Source organism: Macrobrachium rosenbergii, chromosome 5 (genome assembly GCF_040412425.1).
Source record: "Macrobrachium rosenbergii isolate ZJJX-2024 chromosome 5, ASM4041242v1, whole genome shotgun sequence".
In the NCBI taxonomy this organism is placed as follows: domain Eukaryota; kingdom Metazoa; phylum Arthropoda; class Malacostraca; order Decapoda; family Palaemonidae; genus Macrobrachium; species Macrobrachium rosenbergii.
Window position 1 is genome coordinate 36,129,732 of NC_089745.1, and position 25,484 is coordinate 36,155,215.

At 38.9% G+C, this 25,484-nt stretch overlaps 2 protein-coding genes across 3 annotated transcripts in view; one reads left to right on the top strand and one right to left on the bottom strand.

The window, feature by feature from the left end:
• Nemp (Nuclear envelope integral membrane protein) overlaps positions 1–25,484 on the bottom strand; it is a 215,263-nt gene that overhangs the window by 177,885 nt on the left and 11,894 nt on the right. For both annotated transcript variants that reach the window (XM_067103982.1, XM_067103980.1), the window contains exon 2: positions 24,619–24,758. In XM_067103982.1, coding sequence (XP_066960083.1) covers positions 24,619–24,758 — 140 coding nt within the window. The remainder of the gene's footprint in view (positions 1–24,618; positions 24,759–25,484) is intronic.
• Positions 1,634–19,644, top strand: LOC136839002 (uncharacterized). The gene is made up of 5 exons (XM_067104680.1): positions 1,634–1,918; positions 4,135–4,818; positions 15,942–16,202; positions 16,335–16,478; positions 18,373–19,644. The coding sequence occupies exons 1-5, from the start codon at positions 1,858–1,860 to the stop codon at positions 19,293–19,295; spliced, it is 2,073 nt and encodes a 690-aa protein (XP_066960781.1). The 5' UTR covers positions 1,634–1,857; the 3' UTR covers positions 19,296–19,644.

Here is a 25,484-nt window from a genome sequence, read left to right on the forward strand (position 1 = left end):
TATGTGTATATGTGTGTGTGTGTGTGTGTGTGTGTGTGTGTGTGTGTGTGGTGTGTGGGTGTATATATATACAGTATATATATATATATATATATATATATATATATATATATATATAAATTATATATATATATACATATATATACTGTATATAAATATATATATATATATATATATATATATATATAATTCGTGTGTTTATTTGGTGTTTACAACTATGAAGAAATGCACAAAAAGATAATTGCACCACACCACGGGGGAGAAATTATAAACTGAGAACATGTGGGGAAACTTCAAATTTTCGCAGAAGGTCTAATAACGCAACCGTCCCTGAAATAAATGAAAGCACTTGTGTGGATGTAAGCTGTTACTATACTTCGAGTCATCATTATTACGACACATATCGGTAGTCACTACGCAGTGCTTAGCTTAACTGAGAGAGGGGGAGAGAGAATTACGTGATTCACCAGCAATCATGTGGGATTGCTGATGGTAGTGTTTGCATCTCGATCTGTGGACGTTAGGTCCTTATACAACTAAGGTGATCATACTTTGTTGTGTCCCTGGGCCTATCCCTTTCATCATGTGAAAACCATGCTACCTTATTTTCTACTATTGCTGAAACATTTGAACCATAACTGGGTCCTCGCTTTCTTCGACATAATGATTCCAATGCCAGGAAAAACTTACAAAGAACTTTCTTTCCCATCTTACTGAGTTTTGATCATCATCACTCAAGAACTTCGGAGTATCTTTTGACACAGTTCTGGGTGTATACAAGACAGCCAACCGTCTGGCGTACGTGTTGTCAGGCAAAATAATAAGGACTACGACTTTGCTCCACTCCTAAACCCATTTCTTCTATTTATACATAGTATTTGCCCTATATCATTGCTGACAATGCAACATCTAGTACATCATCTTTCTAAAGGGTGTTCGATGTGTTCTGTTCTGCTTTTTAGCTCGTCTATCTCTTCTATCCATGATTCTGCCTGAGCTTCAAATCCTCCATGACTCTTCGTTCTTCATCTTCAAGTTATCCTCTACTGTCAACGCCAGATATCGAATTGTCCTTCATGTCTCAACTCCACTGTTGTTAATACTTCTGAATATTTACTCAAATTCAATGACTTAAAGATGCAGCTGCTACCTGTTTCAAGTCTACCTCATCCATCCATACCCTCCAGTGATATCCTGCTTTAAGAAAATGCCATTAAACTGCTCCTTTTGACATGTCGATTGTCCAGACTGTTTAAAGCTTGTCTTGGAGGAGTTCCTTTGATCAAATGGTATCGTCCACGTCTATGTTTACATTTGCCTGCTCTATACTTGTCAGGCATACTGTTCTCATATTTGTAAAGTAGGTACTAGGCTGGGTAAGACTAGTAAATTACCAATCCCCTAGGCCTTCAGACTGTTTAAGACTTATCTTGGATGCATTCCTTTGATCAAATGTTGTCGTCCACGTCTATGTTTATATTTGCCTGCTCTATCCTTGTCAGGCATAATGTTCTCATACTTGTGACGTAGGTACTAGGATGGGTAAGGCTAGTCAGCTGCCAACCTCACAGGCCTTTGAATATTTATGTTCTGAGTATTCATGTTTAAGCATTTGTTTATCGTTTCATATGTAATCTGCTACTCATTGACGTAGTCCATGTATCCTTTCATCCTACATTCGTTTTGAATGTTTTTCTTCATTTACACATAATAATAAGAATAACTGTTACAGATTCCCATCTAATGTCATCTATGCTTTAATTCCAGACACCCGGCCTCGCAGACCTCTCAAAATCGACCCGGGACTGTCCGTATCATGGAGGGGTGTGTGTGCCGGCTCGGGTTGCCAAGTGCAACATGATCAAGAAAGCAAATTGTCCTCAGTTGGGTGGAAGCTCTCATGTTTGTTGTATGATAGGTAAATATGAAAATCATTCGTATTTTACAATAGATGGTACAGGTCAAATAGGGCACTTTAACTTGACTAAAACCCTAAAAAATAAAATAAGTAAATAAATAAATAATGATCGACAGGTCCCCCTTTCCAAAACAAAAAGTAATGAGAGAGAGAGAGAGAGAGAGAGAGAGAGAGAGAGAGAGAGAGAGAGAGAGAGAGAGAGAGAGAGAGAATATCATGCCGCCTACACTAAAGTAGCAGCAGTGTCTCAATGACCAATAAACGGAAGGTCATTCACCTTTATTTTGCATGCACTTTCCTACTTCAAAGATATCAAGGCCCTTCTTTTAAATACCTCTGTCACTCCAGCTATACCGAGTTTCTTGACCATCCTCTCCTCTTTTCTCCCAGTACTTCTGAACTGAACAGTTTTTGGCAATTATCGTCCTCCATTGTATGCACAAGACAGAACCATCTCGAAACACTTTGAATCATCCTTTCACCTACGTTAGCATTTTTACCACGTATACATATCTCCATGCAAGTCATTTATGCTGCAGCAAGCAGTCCATATCAACAGCTTACATCTTTTTCTTCTACTAGCAATCATTATTTTCGAATTTTAGTACTTTCAAATGAAAGTATATTCTAGAACATTTACAAACAAAGAAATGAAGAGGTCAATGTGGCCACTACAATTCACGACACTGGTGTACATTGCATTGCTACGAATGAGCGTTTACTCAACAATCCTTCCGTGCATTCTAAACTTGGATTCCCCCATCATCTCTTCCTAATCCTTTGCACAATCTTTGCTACCTTCTGAGCTTCAGCTATTCTGTGGTTTACTTCTTTCGGCTTACTGACATTTGCTTTATACGCTCCAAGATACATGAATCAACTGCTTCCATCCTACCACTGACCATACATCCATTGCCCATTTTTCCTGGTTTCCTTTTACACCTTACATTAATTCTAGTTTATAGTACTTTTAATGATCGCTTTTTTCAAAAACGTTTGAACTCTTTCACTGGTTTCTGCCACTTCTCCTCACTATCCAAAATAAATACTTTATCCTCTGCAAACATCAGCTATTCTACGCTTTACCCACAATCCACTTTCTTCTCCCACAACTTGGCATCTACACCTAATTTCCTTTCTCTGGCTTCTCGCATCACTCCACCCATGAAATAAAAAGCCTTGGAGGCACAACAAACCATTGCTTCAAGTAACCTTAAACACCAAACAAGTTACTCTGCCATAGCCATTTTCTAACATATGATCCTCTCCATCATAAAAACATTTAATCATTCCCAATAAATTATCCCCAGCACCTTTCCTTTGCCCTAAATGTTTCATACAAGCACTTAATCCATAAACACTCTTCCATGTCCAAATCCACACTGTTCTTCTCCTATCAATCCTTTTGTCATCACTTCATAAAACACTTTGCCCAAGAAAGATAAGACAGCCACATTTATACTTTAATTCCTAAACTGTGAATGAACCACGCGTATCTTGTCAAAACACACTGAACAGTGCTTTTAGCCTTTACCTTGGACAACACGCTCTTTCACTTCCTGGGTGTTAAGACCCTTCCTTTTCAGTACCTCTTTCACTTCACCTATCCACTTCATAGATTTTCCTCTCTTTCCCTTGAACTCGTCCCAATTACACACTTTTTCTCTTACCTATCATCCTCTGTTTATTCCCCATGACTAAACCATCTCAAAGCTATCCAGTTCATCCTTTCACCTATATTCCCAACATTTTTACCGTTTCCTTTATGAACCTTCACATTCCTCACCCTTCTAACTCTTTTAATACTGTCATATATACTACGCAAATTAGTATTGTATCATCTCCAAACATTAGCCCTTCTACATTTCATTCCTGATTCACTTTCTTATCCGACAATTTTCACCCCCTCACTTCTCACACCACTCCATCCATAAAGAAATTAAGTAGCCTTGGAGACATAAAACACCAAACCAGTCACTTGCCCGCCTATACATCCTAATACCTAATCCAATTCCACTTTCAAACCCTTGCCTCCTTCACCACACAGCCTCAGTACCCTCCATACTGCCTCTCTCTCGATTCTATCATAAGCTACTTCTAGGGCCCTTTATATGTCTGAATTTTACAGACAATTATTCAATAAACTTAACAGACATTCAGTATTCCCATATAAAGATAGGGAGACAGGGAGAGAAATAATTTTGCCCTCTTTTCAGGATGGAAGCACAGTCTAATGAAGAGGGGGAAAGATGAGAAATACAAAAATGCGAGGACGGCAAAGCAACGAAGAGTAGAAATGCAAGACAACAAAGAAGGAAAAGTGAAAGATGATGGTAAGACGGGAAAAAGTCATAAGAATAAACATGAAATGGAAAACAGTCGTAAAAGGAGAAAGCCACAAAGCACAGTTAATAGAGCACAGGAGGAGATGAAAAATAAGAGAAGAAAACAACAAAAAAATAAAAGAAAAAGCAGCAGCAAAAACAAGTGGCCTACAGGCAAAGGGAACGACAGAAGGAAGAAGAAGAAAAATAAAAGAAAGAGAGAAAAGAAAACTAATAAAAATCCAGGGGGAAAGGGCCATAAAAAGAAAGGGCCTTCAAGAAAAGGTAACAAAGGAAGGAAGACCTCCAAAGACGGAGGACAGAAGGGTCGAAAGAAAGGCAGTAAAAATGCCAAAAAGAAGAAACAGAAAGCAAAACAAAAGAAAAAGAAAAATAACAGAAAAGATAAGAAGTCCAAATGTCCAAAGAAGGGGAAAAAACGTGGGAAGTGTTCGACAACAAAGGATTGCAGAAGAGCCAATGGAACTTGTAGAAAACAGTGCAAGAGAACCTTTCTCCCTGGCCTGTGTTGTGATAACGTTTGCAAGTGCTGCCCGAAAAAGCGTCCCAAAAAAGGTAAGAGGAAGACATTTTCCAAGTTTTGCGGATGCAAGGCGAATCAAGAATAACCCCAGGTACTGTAAACATATGGGCTATACCAAAGGACCCCGAACTAGGTTAAATTAATAGCGTACCTTTTTTGTACAACTAGTTAAATGAATGAGAGCCGGAGATGTATCCCAAAATGAAGTGAATGGAAAGATACTGTGTTAAAGTGGGTTAAATGAATGAAAGCCCTAGGCTGTGGTCAAATGGGTTTGGGTTAAATAAATGTAAGCCAATGGTTCATCCTAAATTTAGCTTAATAATTGGAAGATGGAGTTTAAGTGTAATATTCTATTTTGTTAATGAATGAAGCCACAAGTGCAGAGCAGAATGAGATAAATGAAAAAATACCGGTGATTTTCAAAATGGGTAAATGAATGACGGCACTACGTACACCATCACAAAATTAAGTAAATATATAGAAGCCGCTGGCTATGTTCAAACTGGTTGATGAATGCATCCCAGCTCAAGGTGTAATGCAACATGAAGTGCAATGATGGTAGCTGCAGGTAAAGTTCAAATTGGTTAAATGAATAGAAGACAAATGTGCTCGGCAAAACGTAGCAAGAAATGAAGTAGAAAGTGGGTAAAATGACAAGATGCAACAGGTGCACCATAAAATAAGGTAAATGAACGAAAGGATCATTTAGCGTTCGAACTAGTTGCATAGATGGAGGCATCAAGTGCACTGCAAAAAGGGGGGGAGGGATGGAGACCTCAGGTGCACCCCAAAATTATATGAATATATGGAGGCTAAAAATCATATCAAAATGGATTAAACGAACTAAAACCACAAGTACGGCCCAAAAAGAGTTCAATGAATGCAAGCCAAAGGTGTAGACAATGTGAGATGAACGATAAGATACGTGTTATGTTCAAATGGGCCAAATGAATGGAGACCACAGGTCGTGTTCAACTGACCTGAATAAATGGTAGCTATAAGTACACAGCAAAATGAGATAAATGAATGGAAGCTGTATTTGATGTTCAAAGAGCAGAGAGAAGGGAGGCTAACATGAACGGAAGTCGCAGGTATGTTCAAATAAGCTAAATAAATGGAAGCCACAGGTACAGCCCAGTACAGTATAAAATGAACGATGAGATGCCACATGTAATGTTCAAATAGATACTAATGGGAATTACAAAAGTACAGCTAAATGAGGTAAGCAAATTAAGTTGCATGTAATGTTCAAAATAATGAGCTAGATTACTGAAAATCAAAGCTACACCACAAATAATATATTGGAATGAAAGCTGAAGGTAAATTAAAAATTGGTCACATAAAAGAACCGGCAGGTACAATCCACAATGAGGCTATAGAATGAAACTCACTGTAGCAGCCAAAATGAGCTGGACAATATGATGCCACGGATAATGTTTAGATGATTTCAGCGCATGAAACCCACTTGTGCACCCCAAAATAAGGTAACTGAATGGAAACATGCCGGAAATATTCAAGTGGTTTAAATGACTGGAGGCCACAGATGCAACAAGAGGTAAATGAATGAAAGCGGCAACTCATATTCAAATGAGGTAAATGAATGGAAGCCGCAGGGGTGACCAAAAATGAAGAGAGTCGGAAATTAAATAGCTAGCAACATCAGAAAATGTTCATTAAGATGAAAATTAAATAATGTTATTTGCTGACAATCAAGACTGTAATGAAGAGCAAGGAGTTATATCAGGTCAGTTATATGGTGTTGATATTACATTCAGTAATCTTAATGAAATTTTCCGATATCAGTCCTCATGCCCAAAATTCGGTGCATATGGAATGTCACAAATCTGTTCAGAATCTGGACCTCTAAAGAGAACCTGGTAACTAATACGAGGTGTCCCTGCTTTCCAAACGAGAGAGGATAATGCATAAATCAAAATTCTGATCTGACTTCAGGTAAGCACAGATCATTTTTTTATGTTCTTTTTTATGCATATAATGTTCCTTAGATCATCACATTTGATCTTAGGGACACAAAGAGAGGTAAACTTCTACTCTACTAATCAATAGAGATGAACCATTCACTTAAACCTCCTTTGCATTGTAACATTGTTCACAAGCAACAATTTGGTCACATCTCGCCTTGGAGGTGAAAAGAACTTATACAAGGGTAAAGCTGTAGGTAACTTAAGCAGGACCCATTGAGCTCTTTTGATATGCGAGTTTGCTAACGCCTTTTAAATGGCAACGATGCTCTGATGGGCAAGGGTGCTCAAAAAGAAGTCCTATACATCAAGCTGGCGGTGTTCAGGGTTTCACCTTCTCCCTGCTCCTCTCTTAACATCACGTTGCTTTCCACCCAGATTATAACTGAGCAAGTTCTGATGGCCGTTAGGCAACATGTCATCTACATCTGTGTGCACCGCCACAGTACTGCCACCTATGTCATTCTTAGCCAAAGCGAATGACGCCTTTTGTTACATAACTGTATTTCAGTAACACATCTAAGAAAAATACCAGTTTATCCATCTCTTGTGTAATTAGTATCTCCCATAGTGAACTCCATGTGATTGTTAATGTTGCCAAGAAAAATAATGTGTACATATTATTATAATTTGCAAGAAGTCCTTAAAAGCAAACCCTTTAGAATATTAAGAGTGGGTTTGTTGCTGCATAGCCAACCCAAGTTGACCCAGATACCAACACATAAAACTTATCAGTATTCTGATCTCCCTTCCCCTTACCTGGGACAGACATTTGGATGGCACGGTCAAAAGGGGCAAGGATAAGAGGTTGAGTGCCGCTACATAAGCAGCTTATATGAACTAAGCTGCTTAAAACAACCATTCTATGAGGCAACGTGATCGTGCTGAATTGTCTTTCCACAGGACACCTGGGGAGATGCAAGCAGATGGTCAAGACACCTGGAAGATAACACATCTTGGGCACGGTCACCATACGGGCTCGACATCGGGGACCCCTACCCTTGGCAGATGCCTCAAAAGGAGCCAGGACAGGAAGATCTTTGCAGTTAGTCAGACACACACGGGAGATTGCTACGAGACGCTGAAAGCTCGCCCCACCCCCCCGCCCCCCAAAGTGAACTAGTGTAGAGTGCCATGAGAGTGATCGCCCATCGTTATTCTTTGCCAGAGACCCGCTCCCCCCACAGTAAAGTACAAGTGAAGGCTTTTCAGTCACGACATTTTGTCCTTAGAAGTGTTTATTGAGTGCCAGTATATCTCTGTATCCATTGTGCCATTTTACCCACTGCTATTTCAAGTGTTACCAGTGTTATTTCAAGTGTTAGTGTTCCAGTGTTAAGTGTTCCTTCATTCCTCAAGACCTTGGCACCCTCAGTGCAGTCTCGATCCATCTGTATGTTTTATATTTTCCCTTACTGGCATGTAATCCTTAAATTCTCTTGCAGAGGGACCCATTTGCCGTGAACTCTTCTTGGGCTGTGCCTTGCGACCATTCAAGTCTCCAGTAGGAAGACCTCCAGGCTTTGCAAGCCTCCATCATATCTGTTCTTCCATTTCTTTTGATCCTTTTATTGCAAATACAATTACTTTAGTTAACCCCAGTGTTTACGTAACATTCCCTCATGAAGTAGAGCCCTAAGCTCATATGAAACATCCCTTTTTCTTTTCTTTTTCTGATTCCCTGGACCTTAAAGTCTGATTTTCAAGGCCAAGTGAGTAAAACTTCCTTGCTGACCTGTTAAAGTGCTTTACAAATCCAGAAAACCAGGGAAAATCATTAAAATGGCGACCTTGCCAGGATCTCGTTTTGCAGTTGCAATTCCCCCCCCTATTGTTGCTCTGTTGTTTGCAACTCGCCCAATCAGTGATTAGCAAAGCTAAGCTGGGTGCGAGACAATTCCAAATCTGATACCAAGCGCACAGACCAAGAAAGTTCCACGTAAGTAATGTGTTTATCTTAGCATAGAAAATTTTTACAAATGTGACTGACCCTAGGAAATTACGGAAATAGGGACGCATGTAACAACTGAGAGAAGAGAACCACCGTGTTAGATTTTATTAATGCATGCCTTTCATGATAGGTATTTAGGAAACGAGTGCTAACCATTTTCTTTTCGAGGAATAGCGCGACAAATTCCTCTGTGCAAAATTTTTCACTTCACATTTCGGAATCGTGAATTACTTAGGCACAGATGAACTCCCACGTGGCACAAGACGAAATCAGTTTGCATTGCTGAAATACTCTCTCTCTCAGGTTAGCTAAAACTAAGTTCAAGTGCTGGGAAAGCAAAATTTGAACTCCGCTTCTCGGCAAAATTACAAGGTTATTTCACCATTATCCCCCATCCCGGGAATTTCCCCGCAGTCAGGAAAGCCCAGACAGTGTTTGTAAAGAAAAGGGTTCATTCAACGTGTCTAAAAATAACCCACATCAGCCTAGAGTCAGAAGACCTTCACCTCCCGCCTCCCCGCATGCCTACCCAAATCTTCATTCGTTGCCCAAGCAGTTTGTCCCCGTAACTCTGTCCATACTCGGTCCACTCTCAGCAAAATTTTTTTTAATCCAATTTCCATGTCCTACGAGACGTAATTTCCAAGTCCTATGGGACAAATCCAATTTCCATGTCCTACAAGACGGAATCTCCAAGTCTCACAGGATGAATCCAATTTCCAAGTCGTACGGGACAAATCCAAATTCCACGCCCTACAAGACGGAATTTCCAAGTCCTATGGGACGAATCCAATTTCCAAGTACAGTGGCCCCCTCGATCGATTCCCAATCCCATTCCAGTGCCTGGCCCTGCCTCAGTGCCAGTGCCAGGGCCCCAATCAGATCTCCCTCCAGGAGATACTAAATCACATTCCAAAGCCCTGCCAGTGCCCCTTGCATGCACCGAGCAGTGCCAAGCTCCATCTGTCCTGACCGATGAGCACACAAACCCACTGATAGTGCCTGACCCTGCCTTAGTGCCAGCGCCAGAGCATGCCCTTGATCTCCATTCAAGGGATCCAACTCAGGACCCCCTCTCTTCTCCCAGCCTGGCCGCGCTACCAGCATCAGTAAGAGAGACGGTTCCTCCCGACCACAGAGGAAGTTCACCTAAAGGTGCGGCCTCACAACCTGTGCCTGAGCTGGTCATTGATACCTGCGAGCCTCTCACACACCCCCCAACCATCCTCTCTGCCTCAGTCCGTCGCAGACACAATCGCGAGTTAGGATTCTGCCATCTCTCACTTGGCTGATGAACTCCAAGAGCTGCGACGGATCATGGTAGAACTAACAAAGAAGATCCCTGCGCCAGCTGTCGCAGCAGCTGACACAGGTGGCACTCCACGCCACATTCCGGCCTCCGGCCCTCCGATTCCCCAGCCGAGGACAGCTGTCCAAGTAGGAGAGGTTCGCGACGGAATTACCACTGGCATGGGAAATTCCAGGTAGTCTACACAGAGCTCTAGAGCTCTCCTGGCACCTGTGCCCCCCCTTCATCTATCAAAGGTCTTGGCACCTCTAATCCAGAAGAGGATGTCAAGGCCCTCCACTATCTTCTTCCTTTCCTCTGGAACTTCTATCCCTTATCCTTCTCTGCTGATCTTCCCTTTAAGCTCTTCTTTAATTATCACCACAAGAGGCAATTAAAATACGGGATACCATTCCCCTCTAAATGCATAAATCATTTTGTTGTAAAGCAGTAAGAGTAACAAAGTGGGAAGTGGCACGCCCTTGCGCCCATACTTTGGCACAGGGCATGCATGCCAGCTCTTCCTAAAGGGGTCGCTCCCATTTGGGTTCCCTTTCCAGCCCTGGGGCTGAGAGATTGTCCTGGCCGTCGCCCACAGGCTAAGGACGATAGCTTTTAAGTACGCAAAACAAATACCTCACTCTCCCATCATGGGCCCTTCTGCCTATATCATTTACTCTTTTATTTATTTATTTATTTTTCTTCCTCTATTTATTAAGAATCACGAGTCATAGACTCCTGCCCTTGTGATTTTTAATGCCACCTTCTCAATCCAAGAGATGTGTCCCGCCCTTCAGTAAGCGGTCACGCCCCTCATTCGTGTCATTCTATTTATATGTTTTATTTTTGTGGGGAATCTATTCCTGTCCACATCCCCTTTTCATTCGTTTGTTTGTCCACTCATGCATTAATTGAGTAACCATTTATAGCTTCGCCCGAGTAACGGGAAGTCAATGCATAAAAATTGGCGTAATTTAAATTTAGCAAATTAAAACTCGTGAATACTCTCTTTGCCTCACTCGCTCACACAGCTGTCAAATCCTCAGTGTAAACTGTCAACTGTCAAGCTGACGATCCTTTGAACTGTTAGCTAAGCATTGAGCTTGGAGACAATTACTGCCCTTTGATTACAAATGCGAGTTGTGTATTGTCATTACAATGTCTTGTAAAGGGATGTCATTTAAAAAAAACAAACGCTGTGTTATTATTTACACCGCCTCTTAAAGGCAAACTAACCGCATGCCTCTGTTTATTTAGAATTAAGGACACATGTATATGTAATTTAATTATTAATATTTTGACATCCGCCTTGAATTACCTTGACCTCATAATCTTAAATAATTCATGCTCTTAGAATCAAATGAGATTAATATGCCGTAGCATTAAAGTAAAGTAATATCAGTTTGTGTTGGAAGGAGTATCCTAGTAACGTAACTTAAAGCATTTTTTACGACTTCTTGATTATCAACATTCGCACCCGAATGAAGGTGCGTATGTTATCTTCCGTGGGGAGCTATTATAATTTGCAAGAAGTTGTTAAAAGCAAACCCTTTAGAATGTTAAGAGTGGGTTTGTTGCTGCATAGCCGACCCAAGTTGACCCAGATACCAAAACATAAAACTTATCAGTATTCTGATCTGTCCCTTCCCCTTACCTGGGACAGACATTTGGATGGCACGGTCAAAAGGGGCAAGGATAAAAGGTTGAGTGCCGCTACATAAGCAGCTTAAATGAACTAAGCTGCTTAAAACAACCATTCTACAAGGCAGAGTGATCGCACTGAATTGTCTTTCCACAGGACCCCTGGGGGGATGCAAGCAGATGGTCAAGACACCTGGAAGATGACACATCTTGGGCATGGTCACCATACGGGCCCAACATAGGGGCCCCTACCCTCGGCATATGCCTTAAAAGGAGCCAGGACAGTAAGATCTTTGCAGTTAGCCAGACACGCATGGGAGATCATTAAGCGACGCTGAGAGGAGGCACCACCCCTGTCACCACCTGAACCTCCTCACTAGGATCCAATTCCTTCATCAACAAGTGGACAGACTTCCTATGTGAACTAGTGTAGAGTGCCACAAGTGCGATCGGCCATCATCATTCTTCGCCAGAGACCCACTCCCCCCACGGTAAAGTACAAGTGAAGGCTTTTCAGTCACGACATTTTGCCCTTAGAAGTGTTTATTGAGTGCCAGTATATCTCTGTATCCATTGTGCCATTTTATCCAGTGCTACTTCAAGTGTTAGTGTTCCAGTGATAAGTGTTCCTTCATTCATCAAGACCATGGCACCCTCAGTGCAGTCTCAATCCATCTGTATGTTTTATATTTTCCCTTACTGGCGTGTAATCCTTAAATCTCTCTTGCAGAGGGACCCATTTGCCGTGGACTCTTCTTGGGCTGAGGAAGACCTCTGGGCTTTGCAAGCCTCCATATTATTTACTTTTCCATTTCTTTTGATCCTTTTATTGTAAATACAATTACTTTAGTTAACCCCAGTGTTTAGGTAACATTCCATCATAAAGTAGAGCCCTAGTCGCATATGAAACATCCCTTTTTCTTTTCTTTTTATGATTCCCTGGACCGTAAGGTCAGATTTTCAAGGCCAAGTGAGTAAAACTTCCATTGCTGACCTGTTAAAGTGTTCTACAAATCCAGAAAACCAGGGAAAATCATTATATATATATATATATATATATATATATATATATATATATATATATATATATATATATATATATATATATATATATATATATATATATATATATATATATATATATATATATATATATATATATATATATATATATATATATATATATATATATATATATATATATATATATATATATATATATATATATATATATATATATATATATATATATATATATATATATATATATATATATATATATATATATATATATATATATATATATATATATATATATATATATATATATATATATATATATAATTATATATTTATATATATATACTGTATATATATATATGAATAATAAACTGATATGGATCTGATAGGACAGTATAAGCATGAATATTAAAGACATACTTCACAAACATGGTGGAATTATTCTTATTGACATGGTAGGAGCAAATTTGTTGCAAGACATGGTTTGCAGTAGCCATGGTTTAACTGTGACTGAAAAGATCCAAAAACTATGGCTATTGCAAACCATGTCTTGCAACAAATTTGCTCCTACCATGTCAATAAGAATAATTCCACTATGCTTGTGGAGTATGTTTTTAATATTCATACTTACTACTGTCCTATCAGATTCGTGTCAGTTTATTATTTAAATATTAGAGTATCCATGTGAATTACTGTAAGTGGCTGCTGACCACATTCCAAAGTAATGATTGTATCTTGGAAATGATAGACATATTTCCAAAGGTACTTGAAATTCTTGCTCATTCATATTAGATGTTTGCCTACTTAAATATTTTTCCACGCTACCAACAACAGAAGCTGTAGATGATAGGGAGTCAAAGTCTCGTATTTTCAGAACTAAAGTGCAGAGCAGTGTCATTCACAAAGTACAGCGTCTGAGAATAAGGCCAGATCTTAAATAAATCAATAGCACAAATATGAACGCAGAATCATGTGAACAAATATCAATGACCCTTCAATCTAATGTTCATTATCACATCCAGATAAACAAAAAGGGGCAGCCAAGCAAAGCGTGAGGCAGAGCTGCAAACCCTGGAGATCCTGCAGAGAGAAAAATGGAAGCTGTGTTCTGAATAAGGCAGAATGCGATGGGAGGGTCTGGACTGGAGGATGTAGAGGTGCGGGATGCAGATGCTGTACATCAAGTAAGAAGATAAATCCTATTGCACTTTAGCTGGTCTTTAGTTGGTCTGGATGTGGTGGGATGCACAGTTAACGTGCTAAACTGCATACTTACACCATGAAGGAAACGAGAACTAAATGAAGTCTTCACTGAAGTCATTTTATCATTATATTCCCTGCTTGTTCCTTGCAGAGGACGTGCCTTGTGAACCACGTCCGAGTTGCATTACAGACAAAGGGAAGTGTGTCACTACGGAAGCAGAATGCGACGGCAAACTGAGGAAAGGAGGCTGTAAGAACGGAGAAGACTGTCGATGCTGCGTTCCATGTGAGCATTCCCTCACTTCTGCATGCACGAGTCAAGTCAGGAAACAAATTTAAGAACATTACCTCTTTTCCCATAATCATAGAGGAATATAAGTAACAATAACAAGGCGAAAAAGAAATTTTTAGAGGAATATTACTGCCGTAACTCAATTAATTATCACTGCCCTTTCTCTGGCAGGGATGAGTAGCCTCCCTCATTTTGTTAGTCAGGCAAATGGTACATTCACACTGAATTCTGCCTTTTCCAGAGCCTGCTCAGCTCTCGTTAGAAATCTGGATGCTTTGAAATTATAGCTTTCGAAGAAAATTTTGGAAACTGTCTCTTCAAATTATCGTGTTTTCTTTTCAAGTGATTCCAGACAAACACTTCAATCTTACGTTGATAATTGTTGACATGTTTGACGGGTTAATCATTGCCTTAATCATTGCCTTATTCTTATTGGCACCTAGAACATAATAAATGTCCTGCATAAATGTAAGGAAAAAGGACTAAAAACAATTATTGCACTGTTTACAACTGGACTCTTAACCACCCTCCATCTTCTTAAGCCTGAGGCGTTTCGTTGGGCTCATTTACTGCCAGAAAACTTGACAAGACATCTTGATAATCTTAAGAGACCAATTAAAACAATCCGATTGTTTTCAATACCTTTCATTTACATTTTTCGTTTCCAAATTTCTCTTGTGAAGCTGAGTTTTGAAGCAATTAGACTGATTGATTATGAGCTGAACTGACTCTCAAATTCACTGTCTTCAGAACTTTACAGTGGATTTTAATTCCCATTATTACTTTCTTGTGAATTCTATGTTTTTAACAGATCCTCCTTGCACAGCAAGAGAATTCTGCACCAAAAGGAATGGTATTTGCGTTATAAAAGATGAAGAATGCACCCTTTCGTTAAAACCAAGTGCATGTGCTGGAAAACACTGTAAATGCTGTTACTTTGGTGAGTTAAGAAGACATTTCTCTTGATGAAAGGGGAAGAAGACAACTATAACTTTCATGGCGCCTCAGTTTAGTGCTTCATTGGTCTCCTTAACTGTATGTACTGTATAAACAGTATGATAATCGAGTGCTATGGTGTTGCTATTTCAAAAAAGCTTTTCACCATCCGAAACAAGTTCACTGGGATTTTCCCTATTTGATGGGTCTGGCCAAAAGCTAATTATCTTTCTACCTCTCTGTTCTTTAAGATTAAGCTGATGCAAAGGAAAAAAGATTATTCTTAAAAAACTGACAGGCCTTTAAAACCTGTTTGGATATATATATTCCATTATTACAGAAATTACGGATCTGAATGTGTAACGCGAGACTGAATATTTTGAAGCTTTCATTAGAGGTAATTGCCCCACTGTTTAAAACTAGCGATAGTACCTAATGAATTTTACTTTAAAATTATGAAACTGAAAACGAAACGTGATAATCCTTAGTCTTGATTTTTCAGTCAATTTAATTTTTTTTTTCTCAAAGACTTCTTGGCAGCATTTATAAGGTTTCATTATAAGCTCTTCTTTTCAGTGGTCATGCGGTCTCGAATCTGTTATTGTGAAATATTCGGCTTGTAAAAACTTCTCTATAGAGTAGTTTAATTGGAGTAAAATAGTGCTCTGCATAACCAAGAGATACTACTTGATGTCGGGGAGGAGGACGCATTCAGGACATTTTATTTACTTGGGCAGGGAAGATCAGCAGAAAAATGAACCTCAATAAAAGCAAAGAGAAGGAATCGAACCCATTCGCTCCTTATGGCCCCCAGTTACAACCTTCCATTCCATTCACAGACTGCACGGGCTTGGAGACTGACGAATGCAAAAGTTCTAATGGAAAATGCAAGATTAACTGCAAGGAAAACGACCGCAAGATCGAAAAGGGTTGCCAGAGTGGAAGTTGCACCTGCTGCATCAAGCCCTGCAGAATGAGCGAGTTGTGCCAGAAAGAAGGAGGGTACTGTGTCAGCAGCATTGGAACTACAAACTCTTCTTGTCCTGGGTTACTCATCTACGATGGCTGTGATGGTTCTAATTGTGGCTGCTGTATACCAGGTAAGCAGAATTGCAGAAGTTTTATCTTGGATCATTCTGTCACACTTGAATTATTTGACAAAGAGAAAAATTTCCCTTAAACGGAAGTTGCGATAACAATAGGCAGCGTTTACAAACTATACACATTTTCAGGGAAGAACCAGTGTCCAAAGATTTGCCCTGCCCTTTACTCTCCAGTATGTGGTAGTGATGGCCACACCTACGGTAATGACTGCCAGCTGCAGGTTGCTGCATGTAATGATGCTTCTATCAAAAAAGTTTCTGATGGTGAATGCAGTAAGTAAATTCAACAGTTGAATTATTAGAGATGATTTTTTCATTGTATAGCAGTATGAAATGGCCTGGGACATTAAGGTTTTCTAGCTTTTAATGAGACGGAGACAAAGATAGAGAATCCACACTAATTTCAAAGGTTATGGATGCTGTAACATTAAGAGATAGCTGAACATATCCTCACACCTAGAGTGATGACTCCAATCTCTCCTCTGTGAAACTGGAACTTTATTCAGTGTCTTTGACTCCGCTATTAGTGATGATCGTCAAATTTTCCACTGAAATATCCATTATGAACTTCAGTAGGGAAGGGGGTGGATGTTTATTTACAATATCAACAGCTTATCTACAAAGCGATTCATTATCCTCACCTGTATGCCAAGTTCCGCAAAGGATCTCTGTGAAGTTCCGCCACTTCTGTCTTTCCTGTGCTTTATCTTCCACAAATTTCCACTCACCTCCAGCCCCCCTTGTTATAGATCTCATACAAGTCTAAGTCTAAGTCTTCCAACTCTTCTGGTGGCCATATGATCCTAGCTGACACTACCACGTACTGTTTCACCCAGGAGTTGTGCTAAAGACATGTCGAGGCCACCTTTCCGTGGTGTCAATAACCTAGGTGTTGAGACGCCAGTTTTAGTAGTCATAATCAATCTCCATCTTCCCTTCATCATTATCTCACCTTATTATGGAACTTCCACCATACCCCTAATGGTTTCATTTCCAATGCTATCCTACCATCCTACTCCCAATACTCTTCACAAAGCTTTATTATGAAATTGACAAAATCTTCTAGGTATAGTTTCGTTGTCAAAACAAGATTCATGTCCATGTAGTACTGTAATACAGATCTTACTAACATTATGTATAATCTTAGGTAATCTATTTGATTTCTAAATCTTATTCAACCAGCCAACTGTTTGATTATTAAAGTTACTGTGTGGTTTCCACATGATCATGTAATGTACTGGAGTTAGTTTGTAAAGTCCCCGCTCAACGGGTTTTCTTTAGTGAACCTCCCGTTTTCTACAGTGCCTTTTCTCCTGACCCTAGGTCGTAATACCTAGCCACGTTTTATTTATGTAAATATGCATTTACTGTATTACTTACTCATTTGTGCCCTTTTGTATTGTATGTGTGTCAGAGCATTTTTTATGTCTAATCTGTTAATTTTATTTCTCGTCACGTTATCTGTATGTACCTGTCCGGTTTCACATAGAGAACGTTGACCTCGGGTCACCTGCATGTCCTTGTATGTCTTTGTACTGACGTCCGCACGCCGCTTTATAAGCTGGCTGCTCCCTTAATAAACTAGCAGTCAATGTCTACCTGCTCTCTCTTTTGCACCCTCTCACAAGTTCAGTACACCGAAATTTCTCTCAATCCTACAGTATACCCAAGCCATTTTGCGTACTCTGAGCTATTATGGGCTGCATATTTTGGACACATTAAATCATTCCATGAAATCTCCAGTCTAAAAATCAAAGAAATGTACCCGGTACTCTAATTTAGCAAAGTAAAATACTGTGCAAGATCTGACAGTTTCAAATTTCTAATGCAAGCTTTGTAACTTTTTTGCTGAAAAACTTTTCTGTTCAATAATTTTTTCGTTATCTTATAATCTACTGGACGTCTACGCCTAAAATCTTACTATGTTACCCTCATTCATAAATCACTTCATTATTTTCACACAGGTCTATATCGTTCCTCTTCCTAAAATGTGCCTCAGTCATTCATTCAGAAAAAATATTTTGGGAAAAGCAATATCAAGGGATGCTATATATTGTTTACAGAAGTAAAGACAAAAATAAAAGATCTAAACAAAATATTGTGCAAAGAATAATTTTACGAGCTCTTAAACAATTTTTTATAATGATTATCTGTATTACCCTTGCAGGTAAAGTACCTCCACAAAATGCCGCCTTCAACAGCTCATTTTCTTCAAGCAACACAAATGGATCTACAGACATAACAGGAACAGGTGTTGGTTCAAGCAACATGACTGTCAATATTACAAGTAACGTAACTAGCCATGGCACCAGTAGCGTAACTAATAGCCCAATTATCATGAATAGTCCTGGTAAAAGTAATGTGACTAGTCCTAGCCTAAGTAATATAACAATTACTGGTAACAGTAATGTGACTACCCCTGGCCCAATGAATGTGACTAGACCTACCCCAATTAATGTGACTATAACTGCCCCAATTAATGTGACTATACCTGCCCCAATTAATATGACTATACCTGCCCCAATTAGTGTGACTATACCTGGCCCAATTAATGTGACTACACCTGGCCCAATTAATGTGACTACACCTGGCCCAATTAATGTGACCACACCTGGCCCCATTAATGTGACTAGCCCTGGCTCAAGTAACTTAACAACTCTTGGTGAAAGTAATGTGACTCGTCCTGGCTCAAGTTACATAACTCTGGGTATAAGTAATGCGACAATTCTTAGCATAAATAATGTGACTGGTCCTGGAGCAAGTACCATTACTATTAATGGTACAGATATGGATGGTTCCGGTGCAAGTAATACAGCTTCTCCAAACACAAACAGCACAGCTGACTCAGGCATGAGTAATGCAACTCACCTCGGTGTGATTAATACTACTAGCCCTGGTGAAAGAAATGCTACTAGCCCAGGCGCAAATAACATAACCAGCCCTGATACAATTACCACGCCTATTTCTGACGCAGAAAATGCTGCCAGTGTTTCAAACAGGACTACTTCCTCTTCAAAGAGTGTTACACCACAGAGCACTGCCAGAAGTCAAAACGCATCGGAAAGAAACAATGCAAACTCTCCTGGTTAAAGTAAATTTGCTGGCTCATTTACTGACAGTAAAATGGCTACATCAAACACAGACCGCGTTACTATAAAAAAAAAGAAGTCAATTTCTTTAATTTCAATGAGAAGTGTATTCTTTCAGGAACAAATAGGGAATGGTACATAAGCCTACTGATGGTGATGGGAAAGATTTACCAGATTTAATGTCATTTGGTTTGTCATTTAACTGCATTTTTGCTTGAACAATGCAAGATATTGTTCCCATTCCTTTTCTACCTGAGGATATGGGTTATCATATAGACTTTAATAAAGCACTGATCGACTGGGAATTTCCCATGTGTATACAATCAAGCTCTTTTAATAAAATCTATTTTACATTATTTTCTTAATCAACTTCCTCAGATAATTAGATTCTTGATCAGTGTACTGACTCTGTTCAATGGAATGTGTTAAACAAGCTTCGACGAGCTTAACTGTAAGTGCAACGATTTATAATCAATTGTGGAAGTAAAATTTCCCCCTAAGCCTACCTTCCTTTTCTGTAACGCAAATTATGGTTCCAATATTGTTGTTTCCACCAACACTGTGGCATCTTGAAACAGGAATAAGTAAAGAGAGTAAACTGCAATTCATAAGTCTGACAGAGTGAGGAATTGAGACCCGGGTAGCCTGTTTCACTCAGCCGGAAAGTTGATATTCGAATTCCGGCGCTTACAGATGTTGAGGGAGAAAAACTAAGCAAGTCACCAAATTGATTGTGCAGCGACATTTCTGGCAACATTGCAATCAGAGTTTTGACAAATATGTGGTAATAAATTGCTATACGCATAAAATGAAAAACTTAAGACTGAGGATTCAATTTTAATTGTTATTTTCAGTCATTTTATTCTGCTTGTGCATTAGGCCGCTTATTCATTCACTTAACATCTTTTCATAATTGGTTGTGGCAGATGTTTTCCGGACGGGTGCCCTTCCTGACTCCGACTCTACCTACTTGTCCGGAATTGCCAACTCACCCCCACCCCAAGCCCCGTCCGCCATCCTCCCAGTGGCTATCATGACAGAAACAGCTAGAAAAAGTTAAGTATACCTTGCTTAACCAGACCACTGAGCTGATTAACAGCTCTCCTAGGGCTGGCCCGAAGGATTAGACATATTTTACGTGGCTAAGAGCCAATCGGTTACCTAGCAACGGGACCTACAGCTTATTGTGGAATCTGAACCACATTATACTGAGAAATGAATTTCTATCACCAGAAATAAAGTCCTCTAATTCTTCATTGGCCGGCCGGAGACTCGAACTCAGGCCTAGCAGAGTGCTAGCCGAGAACTCTACCGATTCGTCCAACGAGGAACTTGGAGGGCTAGGGATTTAGATGAGAAGAAGAGATTTCATTCCTTAAAGCCACCATTTCTAAACATATTAGATTATGGAGGGCTAGGGATTTAGCTGAGAAGAAGAGAATTCATTCCTTAACGCCACCATTTCTAAACATATTAGATTTAGCTGGAGGGCTAACGCCACCATTTCTAAACATATTAGATTATGGAGGGCTAGGGATTTAGCTGAGAAGAAGAGAATTCATTCCTTAACGCCACCATTTCTAAACATATTAGATTATGGAGGGCTAGGGATTTAGCTGAGAAGAAGAGAATTCATTCCTTAACGCCACCATTTCTAAACATATTAGATTACCGATGTTCATCCATTTCCCTGGGTATTGTTCTTGCAGGAGCATAAGCTCTTGTGGACATCTATGGGGTAATCGCCAAGGGCGAACAAGTCAGGAACTCTCCCTCCTAACCATCAATACTATGTTTAGAAATCTGCAACAGACCTTAGGAGAGGGGTAAGCTGCACCGGCCACAAAGAGGCTGGATAAACCCTCAGCTCGAGCGTTAGAATATCTGTATGCGAAGTCATGTCAACTCGCTGGGAACATTGGTAAACTCGAGGAGCTCTGAAATTCAGTGAGTCATACAACATGTGCGACAGGCGCGATGTAACTAATCTCCCGCTGCGCAAACAATCATCACAAAACCTACAACACTGAAATCCTCCTTTTCCCAAACGTCACATGTTTATATTCAACAATAAAAAATAGCAACGACTTACGAAATAAAGTTCATGATAACAGAATGACCTAAGTACAAAACAGAAAATCCTAAAAAATCATGGTATTTAGATGATAACAAGTTTAAAATGCGGAAGAAGCTAAGAAATCTTCGCCGTCACGATGCAAGATGCACTGCTCTAAGAATACATATCTACAAAGGACTGGTAAAGATATACGTTCTCACCTGCCCTTCCCTAGGATTCTGGGACGCACACGTTCTCTGACTCAAGCAAGAACTAAGACAAGATGTGACACTACAAGACGGAAAGAAATTTATAAGAAGGATTTTGTTGGGGATAGCATTTAACGTGATGTTAAAGGTAAAAAAAAAAAAAAAAAAAAATGGGCAGACCCAACAGAAAGTGTATTCGCTTTTTCTCGGGGTGCAGAGCACAAGAGAGAATAAATATATCAGAGAAGCAAAGTTTTAATCGCCGTCGATTTGCGTTGCATTTCAAACTCATGACTTCGTGAGTGCTGCCATGAAACAAAATAAACAGAAGCTTATTTTCTCCTTTAACCTGGAAACAAGAACTCACGTTGGGAGTTCCGTACCAAACACGGACATCATCTAATCGAATTCATAACTGCATTCTAATGAGCATATTAAACTAAGCTTTATTTTTTCCTACCAGTTAACTACTTTATCTTATACGAACGGGGTTGATTAGATTTTAATCTCACTATTTAGGTACATTAAAAGCCCGCAGTCAATCGCGTTTATTGTCATGAGTTACCAAAGTCTTTCTACTTAAGAGAAAATGTAACGTGGTTATGTTATTTTTAATGTTTACACCAAGACATGAAAGATATTTAACATCTGAAAACTAAAGAAGAGACATCGATGTGACGCAAGGTTTGGGTTAAATTAGTAGAGACTTTTCTAGCATGAATTCTATTGCTGAAAATCTCAAAATGAAATGAAAAACAGCACCCGAAAAATTACAAAATGCTGTCAAAAATACCCTTTATACACTCATTATTGTGACCATTGCAAAAAGCAGTCATTGCCAATTTCAATGCAAGTGAAGTTCACTCGTGAGGGGGACAGTTTTGGAGCGAGGCTACACCTGTGCAGGTGTAATTTTTGTAGATTATTTCAACATTTGCGGAACATGTTCACAACACACCTGTCAACAGGATGTTCATTTTTACAATACCGTGAACTAAATTAATGTCATTTCTCATCAAGTGTCTGCGAATGTGTGGCAATGGAAGCGTGGGTGCGTTTTTATTTACAATGCGTTCCAAGCGCTACGTAAAAGACACACAACATTCAGCTGCCAACTGAAGCGACTGAGAAATATAATGGCTTCCTGAAAATACATCTTTCTAAATAGCTTCGTTACGCAACAGTTCGTGACAATGTAGACAATAAATAAATGAACATACATATCGAGCATTAAATCCAAGTCGTGTCTTGTTTCAAGAGAATGAATATGTAACCGACGTTTTCCTATATACCTCTAAAACTCTACTTAGAATGTTTTTGTTGACGCAGAGCAATAATTGTTTCCCAGCAATTATTGCTCTGCGTCAACAAGTGACCCGATCTTCACGATAATGAGACGCGAATGAGAACCTATAACTGCAGGGGAAATTTGCTTCGACTGTATACACACACATCAAGTCATTACCAATGGTACATTTTCCCGCCTAATTTAAGTATATATTTATCTCTGAAAATAGATGAATGCATTCGATAAGATCATTTGTTTCCATTATGGGGAGATTAGATAATACTGGACGAGTTAATGATGTTTCAGAAATAAAATTTCATTAAAGAAAAAATTTATATATATTTTTACTTTATTGAAATCTTCTTTCTGAAACATCATTAACAGTCCAATATTATCTAATCTCTCCGTAATGGAAGCAAATGATATCGTATGCATTCATTTATTTTCAGAGATCAATATATACTTAAATTAACGAGAAAGTGTGTGAGTGTGTGTATATATATATATATATATATATATATATATATATATATATATATATATATATATATATATATATATATATATATAGTGACCATAAGGGTTTTAATCAGGTATGTATCCACCTTTGCGGTAATCCCCGTTGGGATTACCGTAAAAATATAAATAAAAGACTATAAATATCATAAAGATAATGACCCCCAAGAAATATTAGTCTAGATAACGACCCCGAAAACCCTCGGGGCCACTATCTAAGAAAGATCCATATATATATATATATATATATAATATATATATATATATATATATATATATATATATATATATATATATATATACATATATATATATATACATATATATATATATATATATATATATATATATATATATATATATATATATATATATATATTATATATATATATTATACACTTTTCCTTTCTGTTTTCCGTAGGCATTTGGGGTGAAGTTGATTCTGAAAACCTCGAATACCAAGAGGATTAGAATCAGGATAATGCAAAATAATTAAAAACTCCGAACATTAGTAGACTTATCCATCATTCCATTAACTGGAATGAAGATGAACTTCTTGTCATACAGACTGAGACCCAACTCAGATGCTGTACCACAGGTGATATTCCAGTTACTTTTAGTGTATCGTAAATATCAACTACTACAGTAAATAACAAGTGCCTACAAACTAAACATTTAATATCTGAGAAAATTATGAGAATGTACAATGAGTACTACAACCAACTCGATTACACACACACACACAGAGAGAGAGAGAGAGAGAGAGAGAGAGAGAGAGAGAGAGAGAGAGATGAATAACTGATCAAGTGCATACACTGATGATTATACAGATGAAAAGACGTACAATTAAAAATATATGCTGTAAAAAACACATTCCCCTATGTTCGTGGTGGTGCGATAACAGTTCATGAACCAAATGAGAAAAGTTTCTGATGACAAGCTCCCTCACAACCGCCTTTAACAGGTAACAATTACGGAATGAAAAGTGTTCGTGCGACACTGCTTTAACAATTAAAACGATCACAGAGCGAGGCATGACTGTGTGACTCTGCTTTAAGGGCAACAGCTCTAGGATGACAGAACTGAGCACGTTCATGTGACAAGAGTTACACGAGTATAACTACAGCGTAAAGGAAGAAAGCAAACAATAAACAACCGCCAGATTTCGGAAGGAACCGTAAGTGTTACACCGACATAATAACAATAATTATATGATTAAACTTAAAGGACATCATACGCAGAGGAACGTTCTTACCTGTAAACAGTGAATTATTCCAAGGGCATCGTAGGGGGTATTCCTCCAGGAATCTCTGATGACGCAGAGACACTGTCTTCAGACTAGTAATTTCTGGGAAGGTACTGGCAAGGCTGCGATATCTAATGTGCAGTGGCGTCCTGTTAAAACAAATGGATATGTACAGTATACTATAGTTAGTAGTAGCAAAACTTTGGAGAGCATTTTATTCTACAGTTTTCAAGGTAGGAGCCTCATCATCTGGCTAGAAATTGACAAATGGGCTAACATGTACATATTACACAGGAAGGTAATTGTTGTCTTACATGCAGTCAGTTAAATTATTGCAAATATAAAAAATAAACTTTTATAAAAAAAAAAAGTTGAACAATGAATAGAACTCATCTAAAGGTGCGTCCAGACGATGCCTTTTTTCCCTGCGCTAAGCGCATGCCTTTTGGAATAAAATTGCATGCGTCAAGTTGAAAGAGGAATGAGGAACGTAACGCATGCCTTTTACTGTCCACACGTTGCCTTTTTTAGTTGCGCGATGTCGCTGGATCCACTTGTTTGCGCGGGAATTTGTGCCGCTTACATCATTATTAATAGGGCTAATAAAAAGAGTCGAAAAAAACAACAAAAAAGAATATGGATGAAGGAATATTATAAACAGAACAAAAACACCATTTTGCGTGAGTTACAGTGTGATGGCGATATTTTGTTCAGGAATTTCACTAGAATGTCACTGGAGGACTTTACCATAATCCTGGAAAAAATCAGACCTCTAATCTCTAAAAAGAATACTGTCATGAGAGAAGCTATTCCTGCTGAAATCAGATTAGCTATAACACTACGTTATTTAGCAACGGGAGACTCGTATGCCAGCT